The 25,131-nt window shown below is 37.7% G+C and overlaps 1 protein-coding gene across 3 annotated transcripts in view; it reads left to right on the top strand.

Moving 5' to 3' along the window:
- The window catches only part of MYLK (myosin light chain kinase), a 204,388-nt gene that overhangs the window by 92,626 nt on the left and 86,631 nt on the right, over nucleotides 1-25,131 (top strand). For 2 of the 3 annotated variants that reach the window (XM_068687510.1, XM_068687511.1), the window contains 4 exons: nucleotides 1,018-1,592; nucleotides 2,558-2,761; nucleotides 3,907-4,041; nucleotides 9,443-9,595. In XM_068687510.1, the coding sequence (XP_068543611.1) occupies nucleotides 1,018-1,592; nucleotides 2,558-2,761; nucleotides 3,907-4,041; nucleotides 9,443-9,595 (1,067 nt within the window). The remainder of the gene's footprint in view (nucleotides 1-1,017; nucleotides 1,593-2,557; nucleotides 2,762-3,906; nucleotides 4,042-9,442; nucleotides 9,596-25,131) is intronic. The other variant, XM_068687508.1, reaches the window with a different exon arrangement.

Here is a 25,131-nt window from a genome sequence, read left to right as displayed (position 1 = left end):
GCTTAAAATAAGTTTAGTGTGATTCCCCGCAGTTGGAATTCCTAATGTACTGGGTTCTTCACAGTATTTCTGCCTCCATTGTTTACTCACAAATCAAGGATATTTCGTAAAATGTAAAAATCTTCTAGTTGTAACTGTAAATCTCATGTGCATTATTTCTGTATTGCCTTTAACTCTGGCTGAAGAAAGTACCACCATAAATATCCTGAATCTCCCTGGGAGAATAAGTCAGTGACACAAAACATAGCAAAGCAGAACTGGGTTAGAAATGACTTTTAGAATTTCAAATATGTTTCATTTCTGCCTTGGAAAAATATTTATGCTTTTGGAGGTGTGAGACAGACACAGTACTCTACAGGTAACAGCTTAGGGGTCAGGGCAGTCAACTTCAATGTAGGAATTCAAGTCCCTCAAGTTCTGACCAACAGATCCATCATAGTTCTGAGAAACTCCTCCTAATAATAACATAGATTATGTTTTTACATCCATTCAACTGATTTTTTTTACTCCACTACTTCTCCCTCCTCTATTATTCTGCCAAGGCACCATAATTAGAAATAGTAAATTCACTGCATAATTTACATTTTAATTTCACCTTAAGGAGCTATTTTATGTGGCATTTTGAACTGTAATTACATGTAGCCTTAATTTATTAAGGCATGCCATAGTGCTACACTATGGATATTCCAGGGACTCATGTAATTACTTGCTAGCAGCATATTCAAGGTTAGTGTCTGACTCACAAAACACGTGTTACAACCTGAGCAGAGGATTTGTACCCAGAAACTCCTCAGTTGAGACAGTGTTTGAGCACTGATCACATTTAATGAGTAATTTCACTTTACCTCTTTCATCCCTGTTTTTAATCTGTCTGAGGGAAAGAGCAGTGCTCTTGTCACTCACATAACTAAAGGCAAATTGATCTTCCTCCTAAGGGCTTGGACATTTATATCATTGCTGATAATAATAATTAGACTTTATACAGAGTCATATATCTGTAAACTTATCTTCCTTCAGCACGCCATCAAAACCAACAACATTTGCTACTAAATCTGCTGAAAACTCAGATTTCAAACAGGCAACTAGCAATGGGATTGCCAAAGAGCTCAAATCCAGCAGCACTGAACTCATGATTGAAACCAAAGACAGGGTGTCAGCAAAGAAAGAGGCCTTTTACATCTCCAGAGAAGCCAAAGAGAGTAAGCAAGTACAGAACCAAGAAGTCAATACACTATCTCTTCAAGAACCTAAAGGAGGAACAAAGGGATCTCAGGTCTTGCAGAAAACTTCAAGCACCATCACACTACAGCCTGTCAAAGTGCAACCAGAACCAAAGACAGAACCCCAGACAACTTTCATCAGGCAGGGTGAAGACAGGAAAAGGACTGTGCAGCCCGTGACGACAACTCAGCAAACCCCATCTCTGACAGGACAAGTAGGTCCAAGGAGTAGAGAAGCAGAAAATAGAGCTGGAGCCCGGAAGGCTGTAACGGAGGAGAAGAGGGACCCTTTGGGAATTCCTCCTCAATTTGAGAGCTGCCCAGAGAGCCTGGAAGCATCAGAAGGACAGGAGATTAAATTCAAGAGCAAAGGTAAAGGGATGAAAGGTATCTGAGCCCTGGGGTTAGTCAGGTTACCCTTCTGTGTGCAGAAGTAGGGAAGTTCTTCCTCCTTCACTGCAAGTTGCCCTGCTCATAAAGCATTTCAGAAATAGATGGTGAATTTCATGTTGTTTCCACAGTAATCTGCTGTGGAAAAGGTCAGGTGAGGAACTGCAATCAGTCTCTCTATATTTCCATTTGGGATTCTACTATTGCCCTTCATATTTGGTTGGTCCAGTGATAATCTGAGTGCTTCCTAACAGCTGAAATGAAAAAGTCAGAATTAAACTGGTGTTTAAGAGTTTTCTCCACAGTTTGGCCAGGCTTCAAACTCTCGAAAGAGTAATGAAGGCTGTATCTTGATGAATCCAGGAAGTATATTTAGAACATTTCTTTTTTTTTTTTTCTTTTAATTACAATTTTAGTAGAAGATTATTTATAACTTTTTTTTTTTTTTTCTTAAAATTGCACTCTAAAATGCTCCTACAAGTGAGAGAGAAATTATTTTATATGTCTCTAGCTTTCTCTTCTCTAGGTTGTGCAGTCCCAGAATGAACAACCACAGTAATTGTTTCAGTGGTAGGAACCGTGGATTGTGAAATACTGATAAGTACTAGGAGAAACCAACTGAGCAGGATAGGAAGGAATGGCATAAATATCTTTTTCTCTTCTAATATCACATCCATTTTGTGTGTGTGTGATTTGTTAGAGGAAGAATTTTCAGATAGAGGTGCTGTGGTTTTTCAGGTTACCAAGCATTTGTTATTTTAAAGCTGGACTGGTTGAAAGGTTTTGGAGGATCAGAAATATCAAAGTGTCTTTTGAAGACAGTGTATTACTGACTCATTAAGGTTTATATAATCATGTATGTGTAAATTATACCTAATTTATACTAAAGCAAATAATGGAATTACACTAATACCTGTCCATAAAAATTCAAAGAACTGATGGTTTAGTTTCAGGGAAACCAAAACCAAATGTGGAGTGGTTCAAAGAAGGTGCACCTATTCAAACTGGAGAAAATATCCAAATATATGAAGAAGATGGAGTTCATTGCCTACGGTTAAAGAAAGCCTGCTTGGGAGACAGTGGATCTTACAGCTGTGCAGCTTTCAACCCCAAAGGCCAGACTTCCACCAGCTGGTTGTTAACTGTCAAAAGTAAGTAAGCTAGTGTGAGCCCATCTGCACTTTGAAAACTGTGGCTGGTCTTTACAGTGTTGCCAAAGGGTGGTGACTGAAAAATTCCTGTTGGAATTTCTCAGTAAAGTTTAATTCTGATTCCTAGTTCTGACACTAATGTGGTGCGGGATAGCTGACAAGCCACTTTCTGCATCAGTTTCCACTCTGACCTTTTGCTTTTGTTGTTTGTATAACTAAAACCCTTGCATCACATGCTTCGTACCCAGGGAGGTCTGTTCCCCATTGGAGTTTTCTATTAATGTTTGTATTTGATACAGTTTGCCAAAGATTTTGTTGTTGTTCTGCATGTAGTTCTCTTGGAGTTGCTTAGCATTTCTGCAGGACACTGCATATCTGAAATGTTTTGCGAGCACAAACTGATCCTGTGCAGTAGAGCAAGTAAGAAAAGTGAAGAAATGAGAATTGCATGCTGCCAAATTCAAGTATAGCTTCTAGTAACAAATTATTTTGAGTTTGAAGGCACTGTCTTACTGGTCTTACTGAAAGATATTTTTTTTTGCTTTTTAGTAAATCCTGTCCTCAGTTCTAAGCTTTTCACCTGGTTTTAGGTTTCTCTTGGAGGCATGATCATGTTTATGCAACATTTTTCTATTTGCTGTGCCTGAAGTTGAAGAAGGATACCCAAGATACTCTCACGTTCCATCTCATGAGACATCTGTAAACTGCATCCTTAATTCACCCTGTTTCACTGCCAACCAGGGGAAACTTGGGAGAGGGACTGGGAGAACACAGACAAGCAGAGAGAAGAATTTTCCTTCTTTGCACTGAGCTCTCTGGCAATGTGTTGCATACCCTTCTAGTGATTGGCTGCAACTGGTGAAATTTGGAGCAGAAAACCGCCACCTAAGAAACAGCTTGAAGGCTGGCAATGCCTGCTTTGTAGATTATGAAAGAACCCCTTATTTCTACCAGTTCATACTCAAAATTATTTGTATTTCCCAATAAAACGTATCACTGTGGTTTTGATTTTTTTTTTTCTGGTTGTCACAGGATGAACCTATTAGCCCAGCCATGCCACCTAACCATACCTCGAAAAGTCACTATGTGGTAAAGGTCATTTTGTCAATTTGGGCTAAAGGAACTATTTTCATTTTGGTTTTAAGGGCCTAAAGTTGAAGAGGTTGCTCCATGCTTTTCCAGTGTCTTGAAAGGATGCACTGTGAGTGAAGGGCAAGACTTTGTGCTGCAGTGCTGTGTAGGAGGCATACCTGTGCCTCAGATCACATGGCTTCTCAATGGTAAGGAACACCCTGGTCTGCAATACGTGCATGCACCCACTTACATTCACAGTCTCAAATGCCACTCTGATCAGTACATAGCATGGCTGTGAATACTGCACTCTAACTCACCATAATATAATACACTAGAACCTTTGAAGAAAATCAGTTTATATTCAGGTAGTATGCAAGAAGGATAGTGGGATTTTGTGTGTGTGTGTGTGTGTGCTTTTTTTTGTTTGTTTGTTTTGTTTTGTTTTTCTGTCTTACTGCAGTTTTCCAGTATGTCCAGGAGGGGACTCTAGTGACAACATTGTATGCAGATGGTTTTCCTGAGTTTCGTTAAATGAAGTTTTCACCATGCTGCAACAAAATCTGTGTTGCTACTGTATGCTGAATCCTATGCTACCCCCACTCCTTTGGTATGAGCCTCTGCTTAGAGAGTAGCAGGTTGGCACCATGATCCCACAGGAGAAATAAGTCCTAAGCAAAATATGTACCTTATCACCTTCTAGGGTTGGAAGGAAATCTATGCCAGATTCCACTCATCATTCAGCTGGCCAGGTCATAACCATTTTTAGCATCCATATGCCTAAGATAACAAAATCACAGTTTTTCTCTTTGTTTGTCTACTAGGAAGATGTTCCTTGAGATCCTGTGCTGCACAGAAATGCCTGTAAAAAGTTGATTAAAAAAAATTATACATATTTTTTTATTTTATTTTATCAGGGTCTATAAACACCTCCCATGTTCTAATTAATCAACTGAACATGGAAGCTTCCTTAGCAGTCCCTTCTTGATATCAGAGTTGGACCCAAACTTCAGTATTTTGCTTAGATTTCAAACGATTTCAGAGATCCAAGAGACCACATGCTTTGAATAAGGTCTCTTTCAGTTTCGAGTCACATCTATTAAACACCAGACAGATTTATTCAGCTTAACCCTCAAGCACCTTTGTTATTCCTGAAGTGCAATGGATTTTTTGCAGACTCCCCCAGACTATCTATCTTTGTGTGTGTGTGATTTAAGGACAAAGAGTAGCATGCTTTGCCATAAAGCTGTTTCCTCTAGGATTGTTTTAAAATGAATTATTTGTACACGATCTCTGGTTTTCTTAAGTTGTTCAGAGTAAATGGGATAACTCAAAAAGGTGGCAGGGCAAATGAACCATGACCTTGAGATCGGTATGTTCCCACAGCCTGGCCTGTTCTTCCCAATAGCTCCATGTCTAGAATAGAAAGGCCACTGCTTTATTTACAGCATAAAACATGTGAATGAAAGCTCAGACATACTCCCATTGGAAAGCATTTGTTTCTCTGAAGACTACTTTGCAGTTTCTGCTTTGCAGACTGGGGTAGAATCACTGTTGCAACTAAATAATTGTGTCTTGAAGCACAGAGGGGACAACTCCTACGCATGAGGTCAACCTTTTCAGCTTCATGTTCCAAGGGTATTCCATGCCCTACGCAGTTCCCTTAGTTGCTGAATGATGTAGTTACACCTAGCTGTCATCCACATCACTCAGAGCATCTTCCTGTCTCAAATGACTTCAAAGTCTGTGTTACGCTTTATCAGGAACAGAGATAACGTCTCCATCGATGTAACCATGCTATCCAGAAAGACATTGTCTCCTGAAAAAATGTACCCTAGAGGGCAATAAGCCACAGGTTTCTGTAGGCCTCCAGCATGCACTGTGCTTGCCTGCCATTTTTCAGTATGTTTGTTCTACTTTGACCTTCCTCCTTTGAACTCAGCTGAGTCTGCCCCTATTCAGGTACAACAATGTTTTTATTGCATCCAAGCTTCTAAGTGCAATTGTATTAGTATCAGAAGGAGGCATAAGCATGGTGGTTTTTTTGTTTTGTTTTGTTTTGTTTTTTCCAACTTCCAAACTCCAACTAGTTTTTTTTTTCAAATAGTTGGAATTTAAACCATTTATGGTTCTGTAGGTGAAAGCTAGCTCTGCTCTTAAATAAAAGACAGTGATGATTCTGAGTAACAGTAGCACAACAAACTATCACAATAATAAAAATTAGGGACATCATTATTTTAAATATATAAATACACTTCTTTTATTAAAGACTCCTATAATATACCATTATATTTGAATGTTTCCCTGTCTTGCATCTGATTGTGATACATAACAGTTTGTATACCATTTTAATACAAACTTGAACGGATTATAAATGGTAGCTTAATGCTGCTAATTCCATATATGCTCCTAGGGCCAGTATTCTACCTAACAATCAAATTGGATATAGCAATCTCAATTTGAATGCAAACTTTTCCTTCCTGTCTACGAGCTAGTTTGATACTACAAACCACTCATCTTTATATCCATAACCAAATAAAGGAGAAAAGTGTGGTTTTAAAAAAATAAAAAATAAAATGTTAGAATCTGCTGTTCATGCTTGGAATATAAAGCCTCTTCAGTTCATAAGTGGTAGACAGCTGAAGAGAAAAATGTAGCCTGCCCAGAGCAACTGCACAACTGTTTAAAATATAACACTTTTTATATGGGACGGGATGTGTAGAGATCACAAGAAAATATCAAATGCAAATTGTCTTCCAAGTGTGACAGCAATAATGGATTTGTTTTTTGAAAGGACTAGTGAGAAAAATATGCATAGCTAAATGAAATAATGAGTGTAAATTCTAAGTTTAGCAAATCATAAGAAAACAGGAGGGAAAAAAAAAAAAAAAAGAGCCTAGACTAGCAAGCCCTTGATACCAAGCTGCATGTATAACCCAGTTTGCCTCTGAGGTATCAACAGTACCTGAGAACTAAAAGATTTACAACAGCTCGTTATATGCAAGCACTACTTTATATACTGACTATTTTTACCAGTTGTGACTGCATGCAAATTTAAAATATTTTCCAAGCCATACATAGATTGACCTCTCTTTTTAGGGCAACCAAGCCAAAACAATAGATGATGTAAGTGGTGCATTGTCAGTAATTACTTCTTAGAATCTGTAAGGGCAAGGAGTTGCTTCCACATTCATCCAAGTTACACATATAAGAGCCACTTGACTGGACTGTGGATTATTTTCTAGCTCCTACTATTCTCTGCAGCTTTACCATCTTCAATTTCTTTTTTATACTTTTCCAGGCCTATTATAATGATTTAAATATTTTTTTCCAACTTTTTAAAGAGAGTTCTTTTGTCCTGATGCTCTAATTCTGCATATTAAATTAAATTTCCCCCTGAATCTTCACCAATTTACTTCACCAATTATTTTTTTTTAATTCCCTGAAAGTAAACCTTTTTTGGTTTTGTTCTGGCCTCACCAAAATTTCAATTTCAATTTATTTTAGCTTCTTTAAATGCTTTATTGCTAACTTCTTTTTAATTTGTAAGGATAAGGCCCATTTCCCTTTATTTCAAATATATCTTTTTTCTTCCTTTTCTTTTTCCAAAGTTAAATTGAACATCTTTCTGATGAATTTAAAAACAATATGATCACAACTTTAAGCAGAACAATTCTCTGAGTAGTGTTTTGTTTTAGGATAGCTTTATGATCTGTCCAGAAAGCTTTTAATAAATGGTCCAGGGGAAAATTTCCTTTCTTCTTGCATAACATGCCAGCAGTAAGGTATTTTTTGTTATTGTTTCTACTGCCAAGCTGTCGTGAAGATTTGACTGTTCTGCCTCTAGAGAAGGCAACCTTTCACTACTGGGAGAGTTGTTTTTATTAGATTAAAATATAAGAACAATGGATATAACTTAGAATCTTGCTGTAGGTTATTCCTCAGAGCAGAAATATTTTCATTTGTTTGCTGGGGTCTAATGAAAAGGCAGAACAGTGAATAACACTAAAAAAAAAAATATTGGTTTCATTGAGTGGGAGTGAGAAATGGGATGCCCTGACAAATTTCAGTTTGAGGACATGGTAAAGGAGACCACATTTTCTTTTTCCATATAGAACGTTTATTATATTCATTTGTTTATTTATCACACACACACATACACAAAAAAAAAGTCCATGCAAAAATATGTCATTGGAATTAACAGTTACAACAGCCTGTGTAACTGAGTGAAAGGGATCTCAAAGGAACTAGCATTAAGAATATGTGATCTGTGATCTGCAAAGAAAGTGAAGTGGGTTTATTCTGAAATCAGAGTCTTCTGGGCAGTTGATTAAATGTTTGCCCCAGTTTTTCATGCTGTAGAAGATCTGCTAATTTAACAAACAGATAACTTTAAAGAGAAATAAGTGAATGAGATCATCTACCCAGGCATTATACAGTATTTTTTTAAATATTAGATCATGTTGATTTGGATGCATCTATGCATTTCCAAATTGAACTTCATATGCAGATAAATAGTGCATAGATAATAACTGTCTCCTGTTAATGTTGGAAATCAAAGATGAGAGAAAAATCTGTATCATCATTTAACTTATCCTGCTGATAGTGTGGAGATGTTTTTTAGAATCTCCAGAGTTTTTTTCCCAAATGTTTTTAAATGACTTTGTCAATTAAATCAATTTTGATCGTTCCTTTTGACCATGATCTCCGAAGTGACAGATGTCCTTGATAAAGTCCTGCACAATTTCTCTGCAGTTTCACCCTTCTCTCAGATGACCCTAGTTTCTCTTCCAGCATGGTGTTTATGCAGATATCAGGCCCTCTTAAGCATTGCATACACTGGGAAAGCAACCAATGATGAGTCAGTAGTGGAAAATATTTAATATGGGGAAAACAGATTGCAGAAGCATTTGAGAAAGTAAGGCTGAGATTGATGATAGTTCCTGAAACAATAGCAAGGCAACTTAAACCGGTCTACACCAACATTTAAGCATGTTCCATACCAATTCAAGCAACCAATTTCTTAAGATGAACTTCTTTAACAGTCATGTCACTACAGACCAGACTGTACCTGTCTGCTAACAGACTATACATACTTTAGTGTAGATTGAGTGCCTGGTAAATCAGCCTCTTGGCTCCATCCTAGATTTTGCTGCCTCTCTTGGAATGTCTTCCACTGCAAAGTACTTAATTTAAGGGGCTTCAAGTTCTTCGTCATGCCCTTTTGTACATCTGGACAGTAATACCAATATCTTTTTTTCACGCAAAGTACTACTAGATGGAGGCAATGTCTAAGTAAACACAGAAGACATATATTCTCTTATCTGTCTGAAAGAGAATCTCTTCAAAACACAGATAAAACAAGATAAACCTTCTTCTTCTTGTTGCTACTAAAGGTGGCATCCAATAAACCTAATGAATGGTGAGATTTGTCTGAAGACCATATTCTGCTTTGTGCTTGGGATGCTTGTTTGTAGTCACTAGAGAGCAGTGGCTGTGCATTCTAATATACTGACCACTGTTAGACATCCAAATTTCACTGAAAGCAAGAAGTGTTTTTGAAACATATGGCGGGCGTATTAAGACAATTGTCTCCCTTTCTGTCTGCAGAACAGCCAATTCAGTATGCCCATTCCACTTTTGAAGATGGAGTTGCAAAACTGACTGTCCAAGATGCCTTGCCAGAAGATGATGGCATTTATACCTGTCTGGCTGAAAACAACACAGGACGGGCATCATGCAGTGCTCAGGTCACTGTCAAAGGTGAATACTCAGTTTCATGTAATTATAGCGATGATATCTGCCACAATCATTTAAAACAAACAAACAAAGAATATTAGATCATTACTGAAGGTGGTTGTAAATATATTCCATGTTTTTCTTAGCTCTTCTCTGCAGGCTTGGTTTTCTCCTCTTTGGAGATGTGTGAAACTTAAATGTTTAGGGACTGTGAAAGGTAAAGTTATATGTATGTTGCAGAAAAAGGTATTCATGTTCTGATATTACCAAGAGCAGCTTAATGTGGTAGAGAGCAGTGAAGCTAAGGTTTGGAAGAAGTATATCAGTGTAGGAAAGGACTGTCTCTGCTGAAAGAAAAGAGTGCAGTATCAGCAGTAACGCCCATCAGGAAGAAAGTGCTGTGATGAGAAGGTAGCTGTCACTGCTTTTGCTTGAACAGAGTTCTCTCAGAGAACAGGGCCAGGGACTTCAATTATGGCAGCAAATGTCATTGTTCAGCTACCAGGAGTTATGAGAGAGAAAGATAACTCTGAGGAGATATGTGTTAGCTAATTGGAGGAAGTATATCTCCAAATGAGCAGAATTTTGGTAGTGTAAGTACCAGAAGAAGGACATTGTGAGCAATTGAGATGATCTGTCATCTCTGAAATCTAGGATCATCTTCTTTGCAAATATCTGTATTTCGATACCCTCAGTGTTGATTTGACATATTTGTCCATGAATGACCTAATTCTGCTCTATGATCTGGACAAACCCAATCTAAAACAACAGAGATCTCATCTTGTCAGAATCCCATGGATAAATTGAACAGTGAGAGGTAGTATCAATCAGCATTATTTTTATTATTCTTATACTTTCACATGGTATCAGGTTATACAGTTGTTTTGTTTAATGGCAGCAGATGATCAGATTCCACCTCCCTCTACACTCAAGACTGTATTTAGTATTTGTCATCTAAATATTATTTTTTCCCCAAAGTTATAGTAGTTTGCCACTGCCTGTCCAACAGACAAATGAGTGACAGCTGCCAAGGGAAGTATTCCATTTGTCTAGGACCAAATAATGCCTGCAGCAAATTAGTGCATGTGTCTTAGTGGAAAATGTATCGTGATGCCTGGGATCCCTGGATTTGTCTTGGTTTGCCATTGTTCTGTGGTGTTTGTCTTCAGCACTTCAGTGATATGCCTGCAACTATTCAGTCTATGTGAATCCACTTAAAACTCTAGGCAAGCTGAAAAATGAAAACAGAGTAATTGTGGTAAATCTACAACTTAATTTCTTGATTACATAATTGGAAATACAGTACCAACCTTACCTCCTCAAAAAAGGCATGAAGTAAGAAAACATTGACTTCAAATAAGCCTGAAACTATGTTCTCAAATACATTCTCAAAACCATCATTTATAATTTCTTTGATGCATTTCGTCTGCATTAGCTAAGGGGCAACTGAGAGAACTGCACCTCAAGGGAGCAGTCTTTGACATGGGACCTGCTGATTCTTCACTGGGACACGATCAAAAAAGACAGCCCCTTTCTCACTAATAATTTCTGAGTTATTTTAGGGTTGACATACAATGCTATTGTTGGAGCACTTAGTGACCTAGCCTTTCCCTAGTTTTCTGTACTCTTCTGAGCTATTTCAGGCCATTTAGGCACTGTTGCACTGATTTGGATTCCTCTTATACTTTGGCTAGTCTGGGGCTCAAAAGCTGTAATGCTACAGCTACTCTACTATGGGGAGTTAGTTCCTCTGTTCTGCATCCTGTTCTGTTTTCTGGGAGTCATGGAGTGTGGAGGGACAAAGAGGAACAGAATTAAGAACATGCATGACAGGCATGTGTTTAAAGCTTTTACAACCTTAGCTGTGCTCTCCACTTCCTCCCTAAAAGTCATTATGTCCTTATTGCCGTGAGGATTAGAGTAACTTTCCCTAACACTCAGATCAATGCGGATTTCCCTGACAGAAATAGTACCAAATTTAAAATCGTGATTTCCAAATCTCTTATCTGTTTATATATTTCCATCAGATCCTCTAGCAAACACTTACTGGTTTTAGGCTTCTTTGAGACCCTGAATGCTGTAGCTAAGGCTTCTCTAAACGCCTGGCTTTTGCAGTCAGATTACAGCAGGAAATCCATGTACATGTAGGAAGAGAGAAAACTTCATAAATCCTGTCCTGACCAGACACTGATTAGTGGGAAAAAGTCTGTACAAGCTGTTTCTGAATTGTAACTCATCTCTTCTCTTTTGTCTCCCAGATGATTTAAAGTTTTCAGGTTTTATGGAGCGTTCAGTTTGTTCATTCATTGCTAGAGCAATATTTTCCTTTTGTACCTGAACTGTAATTTGTATTTAATCCAAGACAGAATTAATCTTCTTGACGTATTATCAATATCAGACCAGTGTCAGAAATCAGCTTCTTTCCAAATCATCACTCTTGGCTTTATTGTTATTTATAATTGTCTTTTCCTTCCTTATTACTAAGCAGGATAAATTCTGCCTTGTGGCCAGCAACCTCAGTCCTTCCTTGGTTTTGTATGAAAAAAGCTGAAGGCATTTAGCCGTTTGTAGGAGGCTTTGGCATCTTGTTGGAAAAATCCCACACTTCTTATGGATGGTGCATTAAGAAATGTATTGGTCTTTAAAATTAAACAAATTCAAACTAATCATTCTTGTGAAGATCACTTAAACAAAGGCAGGCTGACTAAAGGGACACTAGGTACTCTGAAGAAAGTAAGTTAATCAAGGTGAAGCTAATTCTGGTCTTGTGAAAGGCTAAGTAGACTAAATTGAATCCTGACAGTTGTCTTCTCTGTGATGGTGGTTTCTTAAAGCTGAAATGCAGGATAGAGATGAGCTCCAGAGAATGAGCAGCACTTTTTTTTTTTTCACCATCAGAATGTTTTCTAACTGAATTCTCCAGTGAGAAGCGTGCACTGGCTGAAATGCTAGATTAATTAGTTTAATGCAAGAAATCCTGAAAGGTGAGAAACAGTCCAGATTACTCAAACATTGTGACAGACATCCCTGTTCCCACAAGAGTATCATTTGTCACTCTGAAAACATTAGATTTTTTTCTTCACTCAGACTTATACATCATTTTCCATTCACAGCAAAATCAAAGTTTGAGAAGCTTTGGGGCTGATGTGCAAGTTTTTCTGTAAGCTTTTAACTGCTGTATGAGTGACTGAGTTCTTGCTGTTATTGTAAATTTTAAATGTTCAGGTTACCTGAAATGTATTTTCAGTAACTATATACTGATGGTGATAGTAGACACTGAGGTTGAATATTAATATTATCCAGCTTTTTGTCAAAGTCTTTGACCTTTTAAACTATTTTTTTAATGAATAGAAAAATGTGACAAGGAGAGATTAATTGACTTGTCTGTACATATAATGAGTTGGTTAGAGTGCTTTGCTGTAGCTGTGGCAGTTGAAGTATATGGACAAGATGACAAGTGGTAATAACTGGTATAGTTGGAATTAAGGCCAACTCCGAGGCACAGCAACTGTTCTTCAGGTCTGTCTCATACCTCAGATAAGCCTTCTGATATGTAATTGTCTCTGTCAGTTAACTATTCACTGACAAGGAACCATAAGTGAGACCTACCTGTAGCAAAGATGTGTCAAAAGGATATTTAACCACCACCTGACATCCACACCAATTCCTGGGTATGCTACACAAGATTACAAAGGTGAGGGAGAGCAGGAAGAGGGATGGGACAAATGATGGGATCAATCTATAATTGTGCTGTACAAAATTAATACTGTGTGTAGGAAGCTTTTTTTTCCTTTGCAAACAGAGCGTGCATGTAAGAGAGTCACTTATTTAATTTTTCCAGTGTATCAAGCTGGAGTGCTTGTTACGTGAGGGCTGACTACCAGGAGAATGTCCTTCTGTCTTACAGTTCTGCCCAGCTGTAGATGACAAACAAAACATCTGACCTACTGCAGCTCTTCTTTCATCATGTGGACTTCTTGAGCCTCCTCATGCCAGGCAGAAGCAGCATTGATTTTAAGAGGGAGTGTACAAAGCCTGGCTAGCGATAGCAGTAGCACATGCTTAGAGCTGGGATAGTCTGCTGGGCTCTGTTGCTCTGCAGTCTCCCAGAACTGTTTTGCTGATGCTGTTCTTTTGTATATTGCTTTCTTCAACAGAGGCCTAATGCTGCCTCCCTCAGTGAGCAAACACTATTCAGCAAATGCTGCTACTCCTGCTCATTGGCTCTTGACCTCATTTCTTCTTCTCTGCCAGCACTGCACTTTCCAGGTTTCACACCTGTTCCTCTTTCTCCCCAACCACTTTCAGTTCACAGGGCTTTTTTGTTATTTTTTTAGTGCAGCCTCCCCAGCATAAATATCTATGTAGGGAAGCTAGTAGCCCTTGTAATCCGATTACTGTAGTCATTCATTGATCATTGGACAAGCAGATTAGAGTCACCTGAAAGCCTGTCAGAGTCCCTGCTCTAGTAACCAGTTTATCTGAGCAGTGAAGGGAGATGTTATCTGGAAAACCGCTTTATTTTGTTCCTGTCACTTTTCTGTCTGGTGTGAGTGGGACTGTAAAATATAAGCAGGTTGAAGAAAGGCTTTCAGGTAGGATCTTTTCTTCCACTCATTAGAGACATTGTCTTTAGGTCATGGGTTATTTTCCTTTCTATCTCAGAATGACCTCTCACAGATAGTTATCTTCTAAAGAAGGTAATCACTGCAATAGGCAACCTCTCTTTGAATCCTTAATTGAGAGGATACAGCTTTCTTTCTCAAATATTTCTGCCTAAGGTAAGTGAAGTGTGCTGTCTTACTTGCTGAGAGTGATGAAATAATTGTGACAGTTTTTCAAAGCCAATATTTATTTGAAAATAATTTGCTGTATTTGAAGCATAACATAAATATAAAGGACTATAGAAGACTTTCCAAAATTCAAGAGTCTAGTCTTGTTAAATGTTCAGAAGGCATTCCAGACCAGTAGCCTGGTGGAATCACTTGGCTATGGAAGAACTGGTTCAGAGCACTAAATGAAAGTAAGATTTTTTTGTTACTACATTGAAAAGCCAGAGGTAAGCTGTTGTAAGCAGAGTTAATATTAGCTATCAAAGAAACTGTTCCAGTACTTTCAAGAGTGTCCTAAAGTTCTTGGTCCAGTACTCTACGTGGGTCAGTAACAGCTGTAATCCTTGTAAGACTGAGCTGCTTTTTTTTAATAAATTGCCTTCTTTCAGCACCTCAAGACCAAACATGAAGCACAATGCTGGCTAGAGACCAAAAATGAGGGACAAAAGCAAAACATGTGTGGAAGTTTTTAATGATATAGGATTTGTGCCATCAATATAAACAAAGTTCTCTAAAGACAGCTTCTTGATATAAACCATTTCCAGAAAAAGTGGAACCAAATTTGGATGCAAATGAGGGATGAGTGATTGCAGAATGAGCAGAAGTTAAATGGCAGGAATTGTAATAATTTTTTTTTTATAAACGAAGAACAAAGCTGACAGAAAAAAATAATAATTTCAAAAGAAAAACAAGAAGAAAGCCCCCTACATCTGATGGTGTTCTCAATTGTGAACATTTAAGTATTGTATACCAGAATGACAGAAAACAGACAGTTTTGTTAACAGTCTTAGGAATGGCCCTTTGTTGGTCCAGGGGTAAACTCCCAATTTGGATTGCCAAATTCTATGATGTTCCAGCTTTAACTGAAGAGTGGAAGTCATCAGAAAACATATAAATCCTGTTAACTGAATATACACCTGAGTAATTTTGAAAACATGGATATGATGTTACCCCAGAGAATGTTTCCAAAAGCAGCTGATATGGATTAGCTAGTGGGAATTCAGTCAGGCATCAAATTATCTTATTGAATTAGGCTGACTGTAAAACCTTACAGAAATCATTGTTGTGCAGTAGATTTGAGGTAGGCAAGCTGTGGGATGGGAAGAAGCCCTAATCAAAATTAATGGCTGACAGTTGCAAAACATAAACGAGTTGGGAGTGGGTGTTTTTTTGTTTGTTTGTGTTTGTTGGTTTGGAGGAAAATGGACATGGTTTCTAACAGTGAGCATCAGTCCTGTCTGTATTCATTTTCTGGACTTTCTCCCAATTTTTCATGTGGTTTTGAATTTACCCAGTTTGTTTTACTTCTATGAATCATATTCCAACTTTGTTTCACTGAATTTCCTTACCATGCATAATAATAATAATAATAATAATAATAATAATAATAATAATAATAATAATATAACCTGAATTTATCAAAGCAGAGACTTTTTTTGTATATATTGCTAAACAAATGACAAAGAGCAAACATATTTTAGTCACTTTTTACCATCAGTCATGACTACATCATATAGAGTACTCGACAATGAAAAACAGTCTGCGGACTGGTTATGTACCAGTTATAATTACTATATACCCAAGAACATCACAGGTAAAATGGCCAAGTGCTAGAAACGACCTGTTATAACAGGTAAGCTTTCCATATCTAGTGCCTCATACTTAGGCAGAGTGAGAGATGTAGATGGAAGTGCACCTGTATGTTTTATGTTTACCTTTAAACTACAAATCAAAAAGTGGAATACATCTTTAACCAAGCAGTTTCCCAAATTGTGAATTAAAATCTTAGGAGCATTAAGACAGCCTCTAAGGATATATCTGTGCCTTCTCTTTTCACCGTTTAAGGCAATTTGTACTTCTGTTAGTGTGAAGTTTTGTCCCTTTCTATTTATGTCTCTTGGATTTGGTAGCAGACGTGTTGGCAGTATTTTAGAAGCCTCTTGATCACCTTAAATTACCTGCGGATGTAAAACATATATACAAATAATCATACATATGCCTCTGTGCAAAAATCTTATAGAAGTTTTTCTTACAGAAGGAAAATTCTTGCATAAGCAGAAGAGTATATCCAACGGTTAGGGAAAAGCAGAGGGCATGAATATCTAGTCAGATTTTTGTCACATATTCAAGAAAATAATCATTAAAAAATGGCTCTCAATCAAAGAGTAAACAAAAGAGATTGGTTTGAGAGGAGGATGATGTGCTTGTTTCTGCTGAGTATAAATGAAAAAACTTTTGTGTAAACTATTTTGTGAAAATGAGAAAACTTTTTGTGAACTAGGGAAATGGGATGACCATGAAAAAGAGTTATGATTGTATAAGCAAGGGATATTCAGCATGTGCAGAGAGAAAGACTATAAAGGGGGAAATTGAAGAATTACTTTATGAACAGCACTATATAGGGGGAAAAGTAGAGAGGAGAGGAAGGCCAAAGTAAGAGGAAAAGGGGGGATGAGTTTGCCTCAGGGAAACATTTGTATTTGATTTAGGTGACTACAAATAGATCTGGAAATTTAAGATAAGCTGGAGTGTATAAGGCCAAGTAAGGATGGTGAACTCTTGAAGGTATGTTTCTTCAGTTTAGTCTTAAAAACTCATCAATGTGTTCTTTAAGCATCTTACTGGGTTACATTATAGATTCTAGTATTAGTATTCTAGGTTATTATGGACACCCAAACTGAAAAAAAACTCCTCTGAGTAAACTGACCAAACAAGAATCTCATGAATTACATTTTCATTTGCATTTCTTTCATAGTGCTACTAATTTTCTGAAGGAAAACTAAACAGAACAATGACAACAAAAAAAAATAGTAATATTCTTTGTCCTTAGCCTTTGCTCCCAGATGAAAACATGAAGAGGGTAAGGTTTCTTTCCTATGTGCCAAGTCCAACCTAGCTGTTGGCAGGGCACTTCCACTAGGCATAAATGCTTGTATGCTGCTTAGACCCATCTTACCTTCTGCCCTGTCTCAGCCAAAGACAAGTACTGACCCTGGAGAGCAGATGTCATGAAACTACACTGTTGTGGACAGATAGTAGTGAGAAGTATCCCATCCTTGTCCTACTACAAAAGTGTCATTTCTTACTGAGTCAAGAAGAATTAGCAGAAAGCCTCTCCCTACGAATACAGGTCCCCATGCTGAATATTAGCAGGTCCTGCCTTGTCTTCAATAATTTTGCAAGTCTATGCAGTTCTCTTGCCTGAAAAGGCAGAATTGTCCACATAACAGAAGCAGCATAACAGGGTTTGTAGTATGAACATTTGGGTTGCAAAACGTACCTATCTAGGCATATATACCACTCTAACACCTGTTTTCAAACTTCTTTGTAAAATGTAATTTTGTCAAATAATGATACTTTTAGAGGTATAAGGTTTTGATTTTAGAAATTGGAAAAATGTGTGGTACAGAGAAGTTTAAGCACTTTAACACAGGTTACTGTGTAAGTCCTGATGAACAAGTCATTCCTTTGAAGTAGAGGAAAGGAACGGAGCTTCTTTTTAGTTGGACCTTGCCTCACCTACAGTTCCACGGACACACCTTGCCTTTTTTTCAGGATAATGTCTTAGTCTTCTGTTTTGTATGGTTTTCCAATATGAATTCATCAAGAAGAGACAACTGACCACAAACAAAGCCATGCTACAACAGCTCTGTTGCTAGAGTGAATTGACCTGGGGAGGGAAGGGCTAATGGGGCTTTAACTCTTTGTTAGTGCCATCCTCAGGGACACTTGCACTTTATGCGACTTGTTCCTGCAGTGCTTCCATTCCATTTCTGCTCACACAGAGTCCGTGCTTTTTCTAATGATCAAAGTGGTATCTCAGCACTTCAATATGCATTGCAGTTAAGTTAAATTCTACCTGTGTGGCCAAAGAGAAATTGACACTGGACATGCAAAGGTGAAATTCTGCCTAGCTGGATGCACATTTTCACTACAGAGCTAACCTGGGCTGATCACGTGTATACAAATCACCTTTTCTGCAGTTCTCCTTGTCAGACTGGTATAATTACGTTTGCAGCAATGCTATATTAGTGCAGATATCGGAGTTAATTTCTAGTGGACTAGCTAATGTTGAGGAATTTATTAGCAGAGGGCCATCTGAGGGCTGTATAAATGCATTTGGTAGATGCACACACTCTCAGGCCTTCCATGGAGTTGCTGTCTGTGGCAGTGACAAAAGAGCAGCAATCACTTGACGTAAATAACTCACAAACATTAGTCATTAGTAAGGCAGATGGTTCTGAAGGCAAAAGCAAACAGCTCTTTGACTGCAAAAACTTCCAGTGAGACTGTCACTGCAGATTTGGTCTGCTGAAGTGCTCTGCAGTGAACCCAGCTGGCTACTTTGTAGTCCTCAGCAGAATAAATGGAGATTTTTGACCACGTTTCTCACAAATAATGGGTCTTACTGGTATTGTCAGCCTTTTGATAGTAGAGTTTCTGGGGTGACATCTCTTTCAAATGCTGTGGGCTGCAGAAGAAACTGAATAGACAAAGCAGAGGTTAAAATGCTGAAGACCTGCTGACATCCCATACGGAGAGAAAGACTTGAAGAAGAAAGAATGTACACAGAGCTGCAGGAGAGGCTGGATGACTATCCTGCAGTACTGCAGTAAAATAAATAGATTGCCAGGCTGGATAAAGTGGAACTCAGCTTCCGTTATATACCCCTAACCACCCTGGCTAATACAGGCTTAGGGCATTGTTAGTCTGGGGTTAATAATATTTCTGTGCAATGCGTGCAGTGCATAGCACCCAGTCTGTAACTAAAAAGCATCCCCCGAGGATATTTAAACCTTCCATGTACAAAGCCCATTTATAACTGCAGAAATAGATGTTGGGACTTAGATATGTGAAAAACACTGCTAGGTCATTAAATGTCTAGTTCTCATGACCAAAGTCTGCAAAATGGCATACCAACCTGTGATCTTTAATAAAGGAGAAATGTCTCTGCATGTCTCAAGTGTATAGAGGTCTCATTTTTTATTATTTTTTTTTTATGCCAGTATAAGCCAAGTTTGCGATTCTTGGAAATCTTGCAGAGCATATTTTTACCCTATCACTTCAAGCCTGAGACAAATGAGATGAGTGTCCTAATATCCATTTTCTGCCTTGTTAAAAAAAGAAAAAAAAAAAAAGTATTTTTTGGAGATGATAGCATTGTTAACGTGAGATCTGGTAACAGCTGGATTTATTTACACTGAAAATATTTGGAGAGGTGAAACTCTTTTCAAAATGACTAATTCATCTGGCCAGGCTGCTTTACAGCTCTGTCTGTATGAATATGCATGAATCTGAGTTTTTCTTTGAAAGATTTTAGTGAAATCTGCTGTTTCTCTCTCTGAGCTCACTCACATGGAGAGCTCTTTGAGTTAAGCATTCCCCTCAGCTCAGTTGACATATTAGCCTCTGAGCCAAAATGATATTTAAACACCATAAATGGTAAATGTTGCTGAGGCAGTCCTTTTGCACGGCTCACGCTAGGCATTATTTGGCAGTTAACCATGTGATTCTGGCAAACAGATTCCTTGAGTATAATTAAATCTCTCATAAGACTAAACAGCGTGTTTGCAGTGTTCTGAACATAATGCAGCAAACTTTCTATTCTTTGCGTGTCCCTGACCTGTAACCAGTTGTAACCCTGATCCTCTGCAGCTAAGTTATTGCATTGATGGTGTATATGTTCAGGGCTGTAGCTGACCGTGCTCGAGCAGGGGGTTGGGCTAGACAGTCTCCAGAAATCCCTTCCGACCTCTACTTCTCTGTTATTCTGTGCAGTGTAAAGCATGCTGAAGTCCTGATATTTCAACAGGAGATGTCAGCATTCTGCAGCTCATATTAATAAGTCTTCAGTACCTCTGGGCAGGCAAACAAGCAAGAAAATTTCTTAGGATAGACAATGTCCATAAATTGTTAACTGTTTTAGCTAGAGCCATGTAGAACCTAAATTCAGTCTTTGGAAATCTTGAAGTTTGTGTCCTTATCTGGACTTTCTGCTTCACTCTAGCTTCAATAGCAAATCCAGGAATTAAAGCGCCGTAATGAGGCTACTGACTCATTTTTTTCCTTCTGTGTGTATAAATTTATCTTTTACCTTAGTAAGTAAATAGTTGGTTGTTACTTGCAGGTATATGTGTATGGTACAACTGATTCATAGCAAGGTAACTTCAGAGCAGCATGAATATTCCACTGACTTTTTCTTTTACGTATACACCTTCAACACAATAACCCACCTCTGCTTATCATTCTACGGTATAAATGTTTAAAGTTCTGTTCAAGCACCAAGTTCTGATTCACTAGGTCTAGGTTTTTAAAAATCCAAGTGTATTTTGGCTCAGGCCCACAGCTAACATTAATATTAGTCTTGCAGTAATTTCCTGTCTGCAGATATGTGGAGGTTAAATTGATGCAAAGTATTTTTGAAATTGTGGTTTAAGAAAAGACAATGAATAGAAAAGCATATTTTTCACCTTAAAGTTCTATTAATAAAGGTTTATAAATAGATATCTGATATTGTATCTACAGAGGGATTAATTTACTATTGATTGTACAAACACAGGAGAGCAATATAAGAAATGAATGGAAAGTTTTGCATGTGAGGCAATGTATCTCTTTACCATTGCCTTCCAAATATGCTGAGAATCTATCTTCTTTTTTTTTTTTTTTTTTTTTTTTAAAGAAAAGGAAAGAAAATAACTGGAAGGGTCTGAATTCTCCTTAATCTCTGTGGATTTAATGCACTAAGTATTTTTTCTTTTTTCTCTAAACACAGATTCAAATGCTTATTAGAGTGTCTTTCTAATAAAAAATGAACCCTTAGGGGTAAGGCAATACTGTGGGAAAAGCCTATACTACACTTGCTTTGTAGAAAAACATATGTGGGTTTATAAGGTAGTCTTTAAATGCCTTGCTAACTATTTCTGGTCTTCCATGCTAAGCACCAAGCTCTTTTGAGTGGCAGATGTGGACTGTCTTGTTTGTTTCCCATTGAGCTGTGCATCTTATTACTTGACATTTTCCAACATTCATGCATATTAAAAAATGAGGAAAGGCAAAAAAACATAGGAAACATATAAGTGGGATCATTGTGGTGGCCTTTTAAATCTGTCATCTTCTGTAATGCCTTATCAAATGCTTGTTGAAATGACAAGACACCGCAGCTCTTCAGAGACTGCCCCAGCTGGGCTTATGCATTATGCCAGACCACAGCTCTGTGCAAAAAAGAGCTGTTAGACTTCTTGAGCTCGTAATTTTAGTGGAGCCTTTGAGAATTCAATGCTCTATAATCAGGCTTTGAGAAAATCACAGTATTTTTTGTATTATCTTGCCTGATTTGACCTGCGTGAAACCAATAGTTGTGCTTAAAAATTGTGACTTTTTATAAGCTTCTGCAAAATAAACTAGTCGCAATCTGAAAACAAGTTATTGAGATGTATCTGTGTTTTATCAAGCCCATGCTATCTAGTGCTTTCTGGTGTTCCTCACAAATTGCTTTGGCGTGATCCGCATAGGGTGAACTCCCTGCAGCAGCAGAAGCTGACTGGGGAAAGGAAGAGGAAGGAGACAATTAGCTACTCAGGGTAGAAATTTTTGTGGTCACTATGATGGTATTGCTATGTGTTAACTCTTATATTCCTTGTTTTCACTCTTAGAGGTAAACCTACTCCTAATTAGAAGCAATAAGAAGTAAGAGTGGTGGGGGAGATGCTAAACGGCTGTAGGTGCTTAGAGCGCATTAGCATAATAGGAAGAGATCAGATCTCCTCCATTTCACATCCAGTTAATTAAGCTTGAGGGTGGGCAGGCATATAGCAAAGTCATGCCCTCAATGCCAATGTCAGACAATTTTCTTTAGATTCTGGATTTTCTTTCTGGTGCCATGTGTCACATGTCTGCAGTTTTGGCTGCAAAAATATGCCCACAGTGTTGTAAAAGAGGATGTGCTCTTTTTTGGTTTGTTGTTGTTTTGTTTGTTTGTTTGTTTGTTTCAGTCAGAAACTTAGTGGCTAGCAGTACCTGAGCTTGGAGTAGCAATGGTGCTTTCTTCTTTCTTTTCCTCCTGTTCTGGGCTCTGCAGACAGATGAACATTGTCTGCAGGTCAGTGAATGAGTAGTGTCTCTCTTTTCCCAAGTACCCTCCAAAATCAATTTGATTTCTATTTTTCCAAATGATCTGTAAAATTCAAGAAAAGCTTACATACATTAATATAAACTATGAAAATGTACACCATTGCTACCTCATGGTAAAACTGTGAAATGTTAAAGCCATTGTCAGAGGAGCACTGAGTCACTGCATGCTGCTATGTAATAAATTAACATCTAAAAGTATTTACAAGCCTCAGAATTTGAAGATAGTTAAGATTCAGACCTTGTAATTTGCCCTTTGCGTGATTACATCTGAGAAAATGCAGTGATTTTAGACTAAGACTAAACAAAACTAAATAACTTATCTAAAACTAACTCTGGTGTTTTGTGTAAAACATCTGCTAGAAACTCAAGTTGTCAGTAAATCGGTTGGTTTATATTGTTTGTTTGTTTTGGTTTGTTTTTTTTCCTTTTCTTTTCCCTAAATCTGGAAGTCTACAATATCAGATCTTAAGGAAGAATTGTTACATGAAATGAGACCCTGTGCTTTCTTAATGAACAAATAATGTTTAGGGACTAGAATTTAAATATTTTTAATTGTTGCTACCAGGTGAAAAAATAGTAGACGATTTTGGTGACATTCTGCCTAAATGATTTGTTAGAATAAACATAGGCTACTGACCAACATGTACTTTTGAACAACAGTAGCATAAAATCAGATATCCTATTAAATAAAAAATAATTAAAAATAATATTTTATTTAAAAAAAAAAAAACATGTAGGGGTAGAATGCTTCTGAAGAAAGTCTGTTCAAGTTGCCATGGAGTCAGTCCTTTTAGTCATGTATTTATTCTGTCCTGAATGCCACACATTTGAAAAGGAATGCAGGTTGCCTTAGCCATGACCAAGCATCTAATTTCCCATATGATGCTGACTTAGGTGTAATTTATAACTTCTTAGATATTTTTGAGCTTTTAGATGCAGAAGATTACATATCTGTTGCTGAAGAAATGCCTTCACTGTTCCAATGCTCCAAAGAATATCAGCAATAGAAAGGGAACTATTTTTATTCCTGCTCTGTAACAGGTATCGAGAAATCATGTAGTACTTAAATGACTGGACTAAATCTAACAGTGTACAAGTTTGCAAAGGTAGGAATGTCTTCAGAAAGGTTATGATACAATAAAGTTGCTTTTGTTTCCGTCCCTGAGGTGATCCTCAGGTTTTCAGTATTTCAAACTTAATCAATCTTAATGTTCCTCTGTGTAATTATATTCAGTTTCCCCTGAAACTTATAATAAAATAAGACTGCCATCTCTTTTTCACCTTATATGGATTTCTGCTTCCCCTGACAGGTCTGTTTCTGTTTAAGGTACAAAGCAATTTTCTGCAATGCATTGGAGTAGTGAAGGAATATGTGCTAATATTGCTTAGTCCAGTAGTTGTAAGTAGCAGTTTCCCTGAGTAAACAGTACGAAACTTAGGAATATGGTGAACCACGATGGTTTATTAGTGCAGATGGGTTTGACCCAACTTCACACATGTTTTCTGTACAGTATCAGTATCCACAAGCAGGTACTATAGAACACACTAAGACTGATGAACATGGTTTAAAATCAAGCTTTTCAGACTACAAAGTCCATAACACCAAGCTCTGAGTGAGTCTCAGTCAGGTCCCATATTTCCATTCTCACATGCATCAATGTCTTGCTGCTCAATGCCAGGAAAAGATCAACGTAAGCCAGAAGGACAAGATTTTGGCTAGAAAAACCTTTGCTAGAGAGGAGGAAAAACTTCCTCTCCAGGCAGCTTCCAAATTTACATAGAGCTCAAATAGCCCTGGGAGAAGCTTAACTTTTGGCCTCCAGGAAGTTCAGTGGACTTGTTCAGTTAGGTGTTTTCAACTTCTTATTGTAGGAATATCTGTTTTTTTCCAGTCTGGCACTTTGTGTTACTGTAATACTGTTTAGGATGATCTTGATATACCTTTGAAAATGTTGAGGGTAGAAATAAGCAAAATGAAGTTATTTTCATGTATGGACAGAAACTCGGGTTGGCATTTTAGAGGTAAGACGTAAGAAGTCTGAACTCAAGCTAAACAAAACAAAAAGTGTATCCAAGTGACCGATAAATATTTATGACTTCCTACATTTGGTCATGATCACTACTTCGTCTCCAGAAGTGTCTTAGCTCAGGTTTTTAGAGCAGAAGTATCTTTCCTGGTCTAGTGGACCATATAGGACACAGTTAAGTGACCTCGCATCACTGTCTCTTAATACAAGGTGGAGAAAAACATTGCAGGTACTGGAAATGTATCACAGCTAGATTTTATTTTTAAGGGTCACTAGTTAACTCCAGCACTAGTCACTTGATTATATAGCCTCAAGAAAAAGAAAAAAAAGCCCCAATCCAACCATTTGTTTCATGCTGTGTGTTGATAACTTCAGATTTCAGACTTTCCCATCATCAATCAGTTGGCTAAGTGTAATGCACAAGAGGAGTATGCTAAACTTTTCAGCTATTCTCAGATCCATTTGACATTGACCATCTAACAGACTAACTGGTTTCTAGTTTCATACATTGGCAAATCCTATATTTGTGTGAGTTTAAATTTTTAACTACTCAATGAGAGTAGCAGCTTGT

The sequence above is a fragment of the Anas acuta genome, chromosome 6 (genome assembly GCF_963932015.1).
Source record: "Anas acuta chromosome 6, bAnaAcu1.1, whole genome shotgun sequence".
NCBI lineage: Eukaryota > Metazoa > Chordata > Aves > Anseriformes > Anatidae > Anas > Anas acuta.
Note: the sequence above shows the minus strand (reverse complement) of the source record. Positions and strands in the feature narration are given on the sequence as shown.